The sequence below is a fragment of the Grampus griseus genome (assembly GCF_964374135.1).
Source record: "Grampus griseus genome assembly, chromosome: 15".
Classification (NCBI taxonomy): Eukaryota; Metazoa; Chordata; class Mammalia; order Artiodactyla; family Delphinidae; genus Grampus; species Grampus griseus.
In genome coordinates, this window is record NC_139009.1 from 86,174,058 (window position 1) to 86,188,214 (window position 14,157).

Sequence of the window (14,157 nt, forward strand, 5' to 3'; positions counted from 1 at the left end):
CAAAGAATACATTTTCTATGCGGATGCCAATGGAATATTAATAGAATATGATGTAATAGGTTGTAGAGAAAACCTAACAAATTATAGAAATTTTGTAGATTAGATATTCTGAATTAAAATTGTAGAACCATAAAACTTTTGGGTTAAAGAGAAATCAAAATTGAGATTTTAGACTATTTAGAAGTATATGACAGTTCATATTAAGCCCTATGGGATACGGACAGTGTTTTATGCAGAGGCAAACATATATTTATTAGTTATTAAGAAAGACTAGAAATAAATGAACTGTTCAGTATTCAGTTCAAGAAGGCAGAAAAGGGCTTCCCTGGTGGCGCAGTGGTTGAGAGTCCGCCTGCCGATGCAGGGGACGTGGGTTCGTGCCCCGGTCCGGGAAGATCCCACATGCCGCAGAGCGGCTGGGCCTGTGAGCCATGGCCGCTGAGCCTGCGCGTCCGGAGCCTGTGCTCCGCAACGGGAGAGGCCACAACAGTGAGAGGCCTGCGTACCGGAAAAAAAAAAAAAAAAAAGGCAGAAAAAGAATGAAATGGCTGAATGAAGTAAAGATTTTTAAAAGAAGGGGTAGGACAATAAAACCAACTAACTCTTTGAAAAAGCCAGTGGAATTGATCAAATTCTAGCAAGTCTGGTTAATGGAAAAAGAGAGAAAACATAAGAGGACAACGTTAATAATTTTACATAATAATATTCAGAGGATATTTAAAAGTGTACGATTGTTATGGGTAACTTGATTCTTATTAATCTGAAAAATATCCTAAATAATATAGTAACTAGTATTTATTAAAACTTAGAGCAGGCCAGGCACAGTTCTCAGTGCTTTGCATGCATTAACTCATAATCTTCCCAGCAGTTTTCATAAGTCTATAATATTGTTTTCCCCATTTTTCAGATGTGTTGGGTAAACTTGCCCAGGGCACATAGCTGGGAAGTGGCCGAGGCAGCGGACGTAGGTGGGCCCAGGCAGTTGTGGATCCAGAGTGTAGCTCAAACCCCACTCACACAGTTTAAAGAAAAACAGCGTTCCCAAAATTGTCTTAATTAGGAAATGCTAGTTAGACTAAAAGCTGGAGAAGTCAAAGGTAATCAAAGACCTAACCAAAGAGGCACACAGCCCAGAAAGTTTTGTTGGTGAGGTCTGTCATACCTTGAAAAAGTTTCTAACTTTTATGTTATGTGAACTGCTGCAGAGCAGAAAAAGGATAACATAAACTTCTAAGCTCACCTTAAAGAAACCTACACTGTATTCTTACTAAATTAAATGATAGCAAACCAAATACAGCATTATAGAGAATAGGATCTCTCCCCCCCACACCCCAGGAATACAAGGGTGGTTTAACATTAGGAATTTATTAATGTAGTCTTCTGTGTTAACTGAGTCAGGGAAAAAATATTTCCGAAGATGAATAAAAAGTTATTTAACAAAATTCAGCATTTATTTTTTGGTTAAAAACTCTTAAACTAGAAATAGAAAGAAATTTTCTTAGTTTGAGAAAGAGTATCATGAGAAACAGAAACACATCAGATTAAAAAACATATCATTGGATTCCTTTACATTAAGTTCAGGAATAAGACAAGTATGCCTACACTTGCCCCTGGTACTCATTTTTATTTTGAAAGTCTTAACCAGTATGATTAAAAAAGGCAAGAAATTAGGAATAAATCACTTAATATGCACAGGTGTTATGAGTGCCCACTTAGAAAATACAAAACTAAAAACTATATAAGCATTACAGTAGAATATCATTATTTGGATATCTGAATACAGGAAACATTCAAACTGAATTGTTCTGAAATTAGTTAAAATGATACTCTTTTATAAAAACATGCCAGAGTATAGGTGAAGCTGAAATGCTAGTCATGGAGAGATCCTGTGAGCCTCCTGCCAGCTGATGACAGCATGGTGGCCAAATCCACACAAAGAAATCAGTGTGGCATGGAGTGTACTGATGACCTCAGTAACGTGATGGTCTCCTCGGTTACAAACAAATTGTGATCTTTCTCTGCCTTTATGTATTTTGGTGGACAAGAACTATTTTAAAAACATTGAATTTCAACTATACAAATATATACCTACATACACGCATACATACTTGTGGTTTTTTAACATTTTCTTCTGTGCACTTCTTGCTCGTCTTTGTTTTAGTTTTAAGTCTACAATTAGCTTATTAAATGCTGTCCATAACTCCTTCTGCTAAGGTCTCCCTGGTCATCTCTTGGTTGAATGGAGTTCATTTTCTAGTAGATTCTTCAAAAAGGGCTCATAGATACAAATTCCCTGAGTTCTTATGTTTTTAAAATTGTTCTTTTATAACCTTGATACTTGAAGGACAGCTTGGCTAGAAGGGGAAAATCTTTGGTTCATACTTTCTTTTCTTGAGTTTCTTGAAAATGCTGCTCCATCGTTGCCTTGCCTTGTCTGTAGTTTTTGAGAAGTTTCGTGCTAGTCTGGTTATCTTTCCCCCTGGTGATCCTGAGGATTCTTAATCTAAACCTATCTAGTAGCTTTATGAAAATATGGCATCAAGTTGATTGTTGAGGGTTAGATTACAGTGGTGACAATGAGCTCTTTAAATAGGTAGGTTCAAGTCTTTACATCCAGAAATAGTTTTCTTTAAGTTATGAATATTAGTTCTGTTCCACTGTTTGTTTTTGTTCCTTGGGACTCCAATTATATAAATGTTATTCCTTCCTTGATTGTCTTCCAAGTCAATCACCATCTCTCTGACTCTTAACTTCTTTATGTCATTTTCATTTTTTTGGTTGTTTCCCTACTTTATTTTTAAATGTCCTTTATTATGTTTTTAGGCTGTTCTTTTTTTGGTTACTTATAAGTTAGTCTACATTTCTGATTCTTCCAACTTTTTCTCTTTCTCCCCTGAATTTAATCAAGTTGTTTCATTTCTTTGAGCTTTTGTCCATTTGTTCTTAGTTTTGAACTTTTGATTCAGAGTGTTCTCCAAAAACTCCAAATGGTCGTTTGAGGATATTTAATTCAGTTTGGAGTGTTGTATTTCAGTTTCCTTCTGTTCTGCCATTGGTTTTGGTGAGGATGAATTTTCATCAGCGGTACATTTGGATTATTCTCATTTTCTGTTTTAAATTTGTGGCAACCTTAAAGAAAAATTGGTGGAAACATGCTTCTGCATTTCTGTGGACAGAAATCTCCTATTTCTTAATCCACTTAATGGAATATTAAAAAATAGATTGTATCCAGAAGATGACAGAGTTGGGTCACGACTTAAAAGTACGTTATGATTTTGGAATTAAGAGATTGAAACTCTAGAATGGAATCAGATAAAGTGGCCAGTTGAAAGATAATCATACAACTATCAATATTTTTAAGTAACAAATATTATGCCCTTAAGTCACAAACAAAGAGGACAAAAATCAATAAATTTTCTATTTCAAAATGTGAAACTTCTCCCTGAAGAAAAAAGACAGTAAATTTAAAAAACAAGCAACATACTGGAGAAAATTTGAAACACAATAGAGGTCTAATGTCTGGAATAAATTATTGTTAAAATTAACAAGGAAAACAGCCTCATAGAAAAATGGGCAAAAGGGAAAGAAGGTAATTCATAAATGAAGAAAATAAAAGTAGCCAGTAAACATTGGAAAATATCAGATCAGAAATAATGTCTGTCAGTTAAGGATAAGAGATCATAATCACTCATCAGACTGGAAATTGCGAATAGCCTGTGTCAGCAAAAAATTAGAAACAATTTAAACGTTCATCAGTAGTGTAGCTAGATGAACTGTTGGAGAATCATACTATGGAATAGTATGATACTTACACAAGTAGACAATGTGAATAGGCCTGTACCTATTAAAGAAACTGAATCAGTAATTAATAACCTAGAAGGCTTGGGTTTCACCATAGCTTTTTAGATAAAACACCAAAGTCATGATCCATGAAAGAAAGAGTTGATAAGCTGGATTTCATTAAAATTAAAATTTTCTGCTCTGTGAAAGATGTGGTCAAGAAAATGAAAAGACAAGCCACAGGATGGTAGAAAAATACTTGGAAAAGACATATCTGATAAAGGACTGTTATCCAAAATACACAAAGAACTCTTAGAAGTCAACAATAAGAAAACAAGCACCCGATTTAAAAATGAGCCAAAGACTTTAACAGACACATCACCAGAGAACATACGCAGATGAAAAATAAGCCTTTGAAAAGATGCTCCATGGAAATAGAAATTAAAGCAACAATGAGATACCACTACACACCCATTAGAATGGCCAGAATCCAGAACCCTGGCAACAACTAGTGCCGGTGGGTGTGGAGCAGCAGGAGCCCCTGTTCCTTACCGATAGGGGCTCGGGGGGTGGCACCGCTGCTCTGGGGCTGGCTGGCTGGTTTCTTACAAAACGAAACCTACTCTTTCCGAATGATCCCGCAGTTTGGTATTTGCTTCTTGGCATTTACCCAGGTAAGTTGAAAACTTACGTCCACGCAGAAACCTGCACGCAGTTGTTTATAGCAGCTTTATTCAGAATTGCCAAAAGGAAAGTAACCAAGATGTCCTTCAGTTGGTGAATGGATAATTAAGCTGTGGTCCATCCGGATAATGGAGTATTGTTGAGCACTAAAAAGAAGGGTGCTGTCACACCCTGAAAAGGCACAGAGGAAACTTAAATGCATATTACTAAGTGAAGGAAGCCAACCTGAAAAGGCTACACACTGCATGATCCCAATTCTGTGACATTCTGGAAAAGGCAGAACTATGGAACTGGTGAAAAGGTCAGTGCTTGCCAGGGGTTGTGGGGGAGGGAGGAAGGAATAGGCAGAGCTCAGGCTTTTTAGAGCAGTGGATAAATGTTATTATACATCTCTGCAAGCACATACAGTGCCCACAGGAGTGAGCCCTAATGTAAACTATGGACTTTGGGTGATTATGATGTGTCAGTGCAGGTTCGTCTGGTGGGGATGTTGATAATGGGGGTGGTAGAGGTATGCGGGAAATCTCTGCACCTTCCTCTCAGTTTTGCTGTGAACCTAAAACTGCTCTAAAAATAAAGTCTTTTTTTTTTAAAAAAGTGTGTTGTGTAATTAAAGTTGATTTTACAGATAACTGAGGGGACAGTATCAAGAGCAACAGAAACTAAAATGCAAATGAAGCTCCAAAAGCATGTAAGGGATTTATATAGAAAATTGTAAAACTTAAAAGATCATAAGTGTTAATCTGAATAGCTGGAAAAAAGATTTCACTTTCATGTAAGGAAAGATAATATTGCAGAGTTGCTACTTTAAAAATTATTAATAAATTTAATATAATTTCAAAGTCCTGATAGGACTTTTGGAAAAAACTTTAAAAGTTTATTTTGAAAGAGTAAATGTACAAGAAGCAGCGAGAAATTTGTAAAAGAAATAAGAGTAATGAAAGAAGTTACCCTACCAAGTATCAAAATGCAGCAAAAACTGATTTTAATTAAATGGTGGTAGTGGTGCAAACAGACAGACCAGTGGACCAGATTATTCACTATCAGCATATGTTTGTTTTTGCCATATTTTGTGAATTCTAAGGCACAATTTTTCAGATTTTAACACCTTTACCAAACAGGATTCATTTTACAATTGATGTAAACTATATTGCATACCATTTGCTTTTTTTCTTTCTGTCTTTGTATAAGATACGTGATGGAGTATCTTAAAATCCGTGACATCTTAGATTGAATGAAATTATATATACACACACGTATACACAGACACACACACACACGTAAATGCATATTATAAAATCATGTACACACATATTCACACACATGGAATGAGACCCAACTCCAAAATCCCTCCAAGCTTTTCAGTAGAGTCTTATCTGCAACCATGATATTTGTCTTTCTTGATCACTCTCTGACTACTTTCACAATATACTGAAAATTGCATAGTAGAGTTATAAATACTGGAAAATATACAAGATTTCATGAAGTCTTTGAAAGTGGTGTTGGGAGAATCGTTTAATTCATCAGTAAGCCATTGGCGAATAAGAACGTGTTTTTATTTTTCAAGCCAAGCACTGTATCTAGACATTTTTCACCATTTGTTATGAAATTCGGTCTTCATTTTAAATGTATGCACTTAAAGTGTTCTGTGTGTAATCCAGTTACCCCAGAAGAGGAGGATACCCTACATATTGTACAGGTAATGTTTTAAAAGAAAAAAGGGTATTATTCAAAAAACTGTAATGGAGTAATGACTCTCTTTGTTGGACAGAATAATGCGTGTTTGGATTTCTGCCTCACAGACATTAACTTCAGATTGATTAAATTTCTGATCATGAAAACATACAAAAATTCCAGAAGCAAATATGGGAAAATAGTTTTTAGAAAGCCCAAAGTCTTAAAGCAGGTTTTCTCAATGGGGGTGATATTGCCCCCAAGGGGGTGTAAATTGGTTCACAGGAGGTGAAAAAATCTTAGCTATTACAATGTTTGTGGCCCTCCAGAGGGCCACAGTATATACATCAGTGGATATGCAGTGTATCTGCGGTAGTAAGATTTCATGGGGAGGCAGGCAATTAGGGAGAAAAGTGTCTGAAAAGGTGCCTTAGTAGGAATGATAATGAAAAAACAGTTGAGAAGCACTGCCATAGAGGAAAAGTGGCAGAGTCTACTGTACACATACACTTTAAACGTCTTTGAGTATGAAAGACACCACAAACAAAATTTAAAGGCAAGTGACAGACTGGGAGAAAAGAGTTTACAACTCATGTAATAGAGGAGTGTAGCCTTCGTGTTTGGAGTTCTCACACATTGTTGACAGAGAAACAGCTCAGTACAGATACAGGAAGAGGACGTGGAGTTGGTGTTTGCTTTATTAGATGTGAACGACCATCTGTTTTTCAAAAGGAATTACACAAAACATCTTTGTGGGGCCCCTTCTGTTTTAAACGTTTCAAACTCTCGGAGGTGTCTCACCACAGAGTTGAAACATAACTGGGCACGGAAAAATCCATTTTGTTTTTTTCTTTCTTATAGTATTCCTGTCTCTAATTTCCTAACTATATTACATAATTGACTTTATCAGTTTTGCTTTTTAAGAATATGGGAGTGCGTTGTATTTACAGCCAAACATAAATTTTTTTGTTCTAGCAAGATGACTTCGGTATTTTGTGTGTTTATTTAAAACATTACAGAAATTCTCATGGTGAAATATTTAGGAATGTTTTATCAAATATAAACGTTGCTTTGTATTAATGGGTATGAAATATTAAATATCCTAAATATTTACATGCTAAACCTGCCAAACTAAATTCTATATATTAATGCTATTTTGTTATTTTAAAAGTTAATCAGAATTAAAAATGTGTCTTATTGCAGAATTATGAATTGCAATTAAATACAAGCTATTTGATCTCTGTATATTTTTATTTTTGTTTATTTGTTTTCATTTGGTTTTTATTAGCAATCCAGTGGGGAGAAGATGGCCGCCCATTTCATTTTCTCTTTTATACTGGCAAACAGTCATATTATTCATTAATGCATGTAAGTATATTACATTTATGGTAAATAATATGAACTGTAAGCTAAGTAACTAATGATAGCAGAGATTTCCCTCAGCTTCAGAATTTACCTAGTGTGTTTCATAATGGACAAAAAATAAGACCTCCAGAGACAAGACAGTATGTTGAAAGGCTTTATATTTTATTAATTCATTTTTGCTAAAGGTAAGCATTAGAGAATTTATGTCAGAATGGTTTGTCCTTAAAATGCTTTTACTTCCAAACTGAGGTCATATTGGGAAATAGATGCTCAGCTCAGTATCAATGCGTGGGTGTGCGTCAAGGCGGGACCTGAATCAGGAAAGGGGCTGTCGGGGCGATGGGGCGCTCACCTTGGGGGAGAGGCAAGTCCTTCTCTCTACCCTTTAGTTACTCCTATACGATTTTTGCTTTTCATAGGTCAGTGTAGTGTATGAGTCTAGAATTTGGGCTCAAAAGGCCTAGGAAGTGATTTTATTACTTGTTGCCTTCCAGCTGCGTTTGTGTGTACTGGGAACAGGTTTTATTTTCTTTCAGAGCCGTAAGTTGGTTGATGGTGTGTGCGCACTGGGGAGTTCCCTACAGTTACCATGACAAGAGGCTGGATGCTGATGCCCAGTTTTAAACAACAGAACCCACTTTATTTTTAGAACACGGTGTCGTTTTATTTTATTCATATATGAGTTCTACAAGTTACAGACATTGTCCCTGGGCCTTCCCATCCCCAGTCAGCTCTCGGGTGGCTTGGCTCGCGTGCACACGTGTACTCTGTCGAGCTGGCTGGTGTGTATTTGTGCTCCGCAAACCCAAAGGACAAAATCCCCACTTGTCAGGTACATTTATTTCTTGGGGAAAAAAAGAAAACCTTCTTTTCACTTTTTGTTGACCTTGGGCAAATGAGCTTCTTGCCCTGGCAGAAATGAAATGAATGATGGATGCGGAGAGTGTCTTTGCTGAGTAATGGAGCTGGGCTTCTGCTCTCCGCCCAGGCTCTGCGTACAGCCGGAGGCTGCCCAGGGACCCCTGCTGCTCATTTAAATAGGTATGTCAAATCTGCCTCACGACGCCGCTGGTTTGATCTGTGGTAATATTTGTGAAGGTTCCATATGGACTCGAGCCCCCTGCAGTGCTGAGAAATAATGTACAACGCTTCATGGTGCAGACGCAAATTTCCCCTGAAAAGGGATGCAGCGCTGCGTTTTAGCTGTCGGAGGGGATGATGGAGCTGGCACGCTAGGCCTGTCAACTTGTTACACGGATGGGTTGCACGCAGCGAAGCTGTGGAAAATCTGTGCCTTTTAACTTTTCTACTTAATCACGGTTGTAGCATTGCCTTTAGACTGTATGCTACATTAATTCTCTTCCTGCCTTCTGCCTTTCATCCCAAGTTTCACGGAAAAAAGGAAAGCATGCGGGTCTTGTAGAGGAGCCTTATCAAACAGCTGTCATCTGACAAGCCATTTGCATTTGTTTTGGCTGAAACTGAGCAACCCAAGGGCAAGATATTTTGTTGCATTCCATCATAACGAAGAAATTACACATTGTATAAGAGGCCTAACTTTATTTATGAGTTTTAAAAGGGATTGCTCAAGAAATTGGTCAGTTTCTCAGTGGATAAAATACTACCCCACTCTCGACTAGAATGTCAAATTACATCCAGTTTATAAAGTCTTCCTTTTGCGTCATATAGTTGCTTTGCATATAGGAGAGTTCTTTGGGCTTCTGTGTGTTAGTTAAATTCAGTAATTTAGGTCTGTCCATTTGTTGCGTAGTTTGACCCCCAAACACTGTGGGTTTGGTATTTGTTTTATTGTTCATCAGAACAGTTTATACATGTAAATTACAGATATTTTGGTTTAACTTGAGCGTGTTAATTCAGGTAATTAATAAACCCTTGTATTTTCAAAAATGCATCTTTCAGAACTTTAAAGTAATTACATGTATGGAAAAAGGATAAATGTTTTCCTAACTATATACCAATCACTTGAGCCTCACGTACGGCAGATGTTATTACTCACAGCTGTGGTCATTGCCTGGCTGATGCGGGTCAGCGTCATGCTAGGTGCTGTTTGTTACTCTGAAATAGCATGTGACTAAAGAGTCACTGTTCAGCTCACAAGGGTGGTTTCGCAGTGAATCAGGGATCGCATATAAAATAAGACGGTAAAACCTGAAACTGCTGCACATGTTGGCTCCCTCCTTTGTCTGCCCTCTCGGTGCGCGGAGGGGTCCGTTCCATTCTGTGGGAGGGTGATCCCCCCGCCGCCATCCCACTGTAGCAAGGGAGCCAGCCCCGCAAAGACTGTGGCAGGTGGGCGGGAAGTGAATCATTATTGCTACCGTTTCGTTTTGTTGATGCAGTTTCTTCCCATGTGACAGGGTGAAAGACACTAAGGCAAACTCTGTTTTCCATGTCCTGGACCGGCTGTGATTGTGTGAGCTGTGGCCGTCACGGCCATGTTTTTTGTCAGAAAAGCACAGCTCTAAGCATCTTTGCAGTTCTGCCCGGAGGTCTTTGTGATGTCCCTTAACCTTTTTTATCTTCGGTAATAACATCAAAGCTGCTTTTAGTATTTGCTCACTGCTTGCATGTTAAAGTTGTATATTACATTAGAGCAGCGAATAAAAGATGGGCCTGATGCAGCTTCCAGTTAAGGGTAATGTGTAATGCTTAAGTGAACACTGTTTCCAGTTAACCCGTAGTTAGTCCATGCAGTTGTTTTTATGGAGAAGTAGGAGGATTTTGAGGGAAGAGGCGGATGAGAAGAAAGAAGCGGCTCATTGTTCCCGCCCAGAAGTGAAGCTGTTGGGAAAGAACAAGGTGAAGGGAAACTTGCTGATCCACGGGGGCTGGGGTCACAGACTTTGTGAGTGTGTTACCTTCTAAGGGCTCATCATCAGGTTGGCTGGAATTCCCACCTTCCTGTGGCCACAACCATACACCTGTCTTCAGGTTCCTGGGAAGGTCCATAAAAACCATTTATTTTACAAAATAGCGAATAGGGTGTACATACGTAATGAATGAAGTATGAAACAGTACTAATAAGTAAATTCTTAAACAGTGAGAGGTAGTTTAAGAAGATATAAGGGCTGTACGGAGTTTCTCAAATGATCGTTGAGGACTGAGGGGGCTCCAGGCTGGATGGCCCTGCTCATCCATCTTTTTTATCCCAAATGGATGACTTTCCATCTCCTTAATGGCCACATAACCAGTGGAACCTGTGTACTTCTCAGACGTGAGTTAGAGTTTCAGCGTAGCGTTTTGGGAGCAGAAAGAAGAAGGAGAGAGTAAAAGGAGTTTCCAGAAACAACTGAACCGAAATGTAAAGGAGAGGGAAGACTTTTTAGAGGATGTGTGCGTCTGAAGTGGAGCAGGTGCTGCACCAGAGAATAGCTGAGCAGCGTGTCCGGGGGTGGGGGAGGAAGCCTGCCTGCGCAGCTAAGGATAGGGCGATGGCTGTGCCCTTGGGTCCCAGCTGCCCCAGGCACCCCTGCCCGCCACAGCTGGAGCTGCCCAGTCGACCGGGTGGGGCGGGCAGGCAAAGGGGCTGCATTCATGAACGGGGCGGTCACAACCTGGGCAGTTGTGCAGGTCCTTTAATCCTAAGACAAATGTTAATTCCTGTTCACTCCTATCAACACCTAGGTTTCTGAATATCTTGAAACTCACTAAAAGTGAGTTGAAAATTATTTTAAACTCATTGTGGGAGGTGATTATTTGACTCTGAAGTGGGAATCCTTTTGTAAAATATGATTCATTAAGACAGGGCATGGCTGTAATACAGCCTTTCCCAAAGTGCTTTCTGAGGAACCCTGGTTATGAAAGCGTCAAGAAAGGGTCTCTGAAATTAAGCTCGTTTGGGAATGCTGCATATTATATACAGCACTAGGAAACTAATAAGGAGACACTTAGCGTGATAAAAACTCCCTGACGCCCTTCAGTAGAGAAACACTGCTGCTCAAATATGTTGGATCACGGAACTGTTTCTACCCAAAACATCTTTTAACATCCCGTGAAACCAGAGCTTGGGAAAAGCTGTATAAAACATTGGAAACACTGTGAGTTGTCAGAAACATTAAGCATCTATTGACATTTTACGTCAGCTCACCTACCCCAACGTTTAAGATAAGGCTCTGCATGTCTAAAAACTATACTGGGAATTTAGCATCTTACAGAAACCTCATTTATATTTTAGGACTAGTTTTACAGTAAACATTGGAGTATTTTCAGAGTGTTTCTATAAATTGAAGGAATTATATGGCCTTGGATGAAAGTTTTACCCCAAAAAGTATAAAATTAAGGCATAAGTAGATCATTATGCACTTAAACTACTCTGCTGAATTGGGGGAAAAGTTTAAAATATTAAAAAGTACGAAGTAATTCTAATCCTAATAATGTGTGTATAAACAGGATTCATTTGCCTGGCTTATTTAGAAATTCTCCAGTTTATTTTAAGCGACTTAAACCTTCTGTGTTCACACAGTAGCCCAGGGAGGGGTCTGAGGCCTCAGTATATGGAGGTTCCAGAGTCAACAAGCAGAAGTTCCGGAGGCTCAGTATCACAGTTCTGTGCATCCTCCTTGCCACCGGGGGGTGAATATTGAAAACTTTTGAAGCAGTGCTGTTGAAAAATGGAATTAAAGTAGTGACCCTTCTCACAGTGAGGTACCAAATAACTACTTTATGACTGTGTAAAGTGCTTCTTTCTAGAAAGCTACAGACCAGTGCTGACATGTGTCTGTGTGCTGTTTTAAGTTCTTTCTTGACAGCAGGAGTTAATTCAGTAACTAATTCAGCAACAAACTGCTGTTCTAGAAGTATCTTTAATATACATTTTCTCATATTGATATATGAATAATTACCATTGTGTATCTTGTATGTTCCAGGTGTAACAATTGGGAAAATTAATTTTTAAAAACTGATTCAACTTATTGCCTCTGTTGATTTTAATCAGATTACTTCTTTTATAATGGTAAAATTGTTTTTATAATATATGGTAGAGCTTTCAGTAGTAAAAATATATGGTATCTGAGTCACAAGCACTTCTATGTAATTACTCCCAGGTGCGTACTTTCCCAGAGTACTTGTCTAACATGACCTATATGTGAGATTATTTCCTTTTTTAATGCCGGGTAGCATGACACGAAGTATACGCTGTATAGCATAATGTATTTACAAAGTGATAGCTAGGATCTACCGTAGAGGTATGTCACTTGGAGCGTCAGATAAATTGCATGATAAAAACCATGATAAATGTATTATATGCATATTTACTCCAGTTGGTTTTGTATATGCCAGTAGCCAAAACATTGAGAAGATTGTTATTTAGGAAATTTATTTTCTGTGATTTTTTTTTCCAACAAACACATATTTTAAGTCGCTTACTTTTCTGTATTGAACTAGTATCTAAGATGATAATTACTGTTAGTTATTATATATTTTGTATATCAAAATACAGTTGACTTTTTCTATACCACCCTCCTAAGAAATGTTGTTTGTTTACCCTTCCTAAAATTGGAATTTCAACATGGTTAATACAACCAAAACAGAATTTGGTAGACTAAAGATGACATTGCTCATGCTCTTGGAAGAGTTTAGTTGAAGCATTTCTTTTCTGTACCCTGAGCATCTGGTATTTCCAAATTAGGCACCTTCTATATTCGGTTCATACATTATGGAAATCTGATGACATGAGGGGTAGATAGACTTGCTTTGATTTTATGAAATATTAATCATAGCTGTGATGAATGATTCAGCATTTCACATCTGGGTTATTCCTGTCATATTTGAAAATTATACTGTTAAATACAGTATATAAACTTAGTGTAGGTGGGGTCATGCTAATTCTCTAGGGTCCCTTAAAAATTAAGTGGAAATTTAACAATATACCAGAAGCTAGCACTGATAATCTGTGATGTTGACAGTTCCTGGCATATTTTATACCCTCAAGGAGTTTTTGATGTAAATTAGCGCACCTCTCTTCAGGGAGTTGAAGCTATAGAATGTACTTTCCAGAGGACTGTTGTCTCTGACTAACCAAGATAGAACCTTTAGAATCTCAGGAGTGGTTTTATTATCTAGAAAAGAAAGAAAAATAGAAATGATGCACCAGTAAAACTTTTTCGACTCTTTGACTCCTGAACGCCATACCTCACCGCTGTGTCATTTCTTGACCACTACTGTAGGCCAGGCAGTATGCCAAGTACTTTACATATATTTTCCTATTTAAAGAAGTGTATGAGGGGACTTAAAGAGCATGATATAACTTGATGAATTACAGCCATCAAAGCATGTGCCGTAAACGAATAGAACTTACCATGTTCTAAATTTGACGTGCACTCTTCATGGGTGGTTTTCTCATATTCCACATTTTTTCTGGTGATTTTACTTACACTATTTATACATTATTATGGAGCTAAATATAACACTGGAAGGTAGGAGCAGAGTGCAAGAAAGTTTTAAGAAAAATATGGACTTAAAAATTGCTCAGAATCACTGGAGAATGATGACACATTTAGCACCCCAAATTTTGACTTGAAACTTGACCTATGAAGCAGATCGGTTATTTTTGTTTTAGTTGCCTTGGTTATTCTAGAAAATTAAATAGACCCTTATAACCAGGTAGGGTGTCTTACTACCGTTGTTGGTATTCTC

The 14,157-nt window shown here is 37.9% G+C and overlaps 1 protein-coding gene across 1 annotated transcript in view; it reads left to right on the forward strand.

Annotated features, from left to right (window-relative positions):
• MRPS9 (mitochondrial ribosomal protein S9) overlaps positions 1-14,157 on the forward strand; it is a 41,203-nt gene that overhangs the window by 13,714 nt on the left and 13,332 nt on the right. Inside the window, exon 5 of the mRNA XM_082672014.1 lies at positions 7,427-7,506. Coding sequence (XP_082528140.1) covers positions 7,427-7,506 — 80 coding nt within the window. The remainder of the gene's footprint in view (positions 1-7,426; positions 7,507-14,157) is intronic.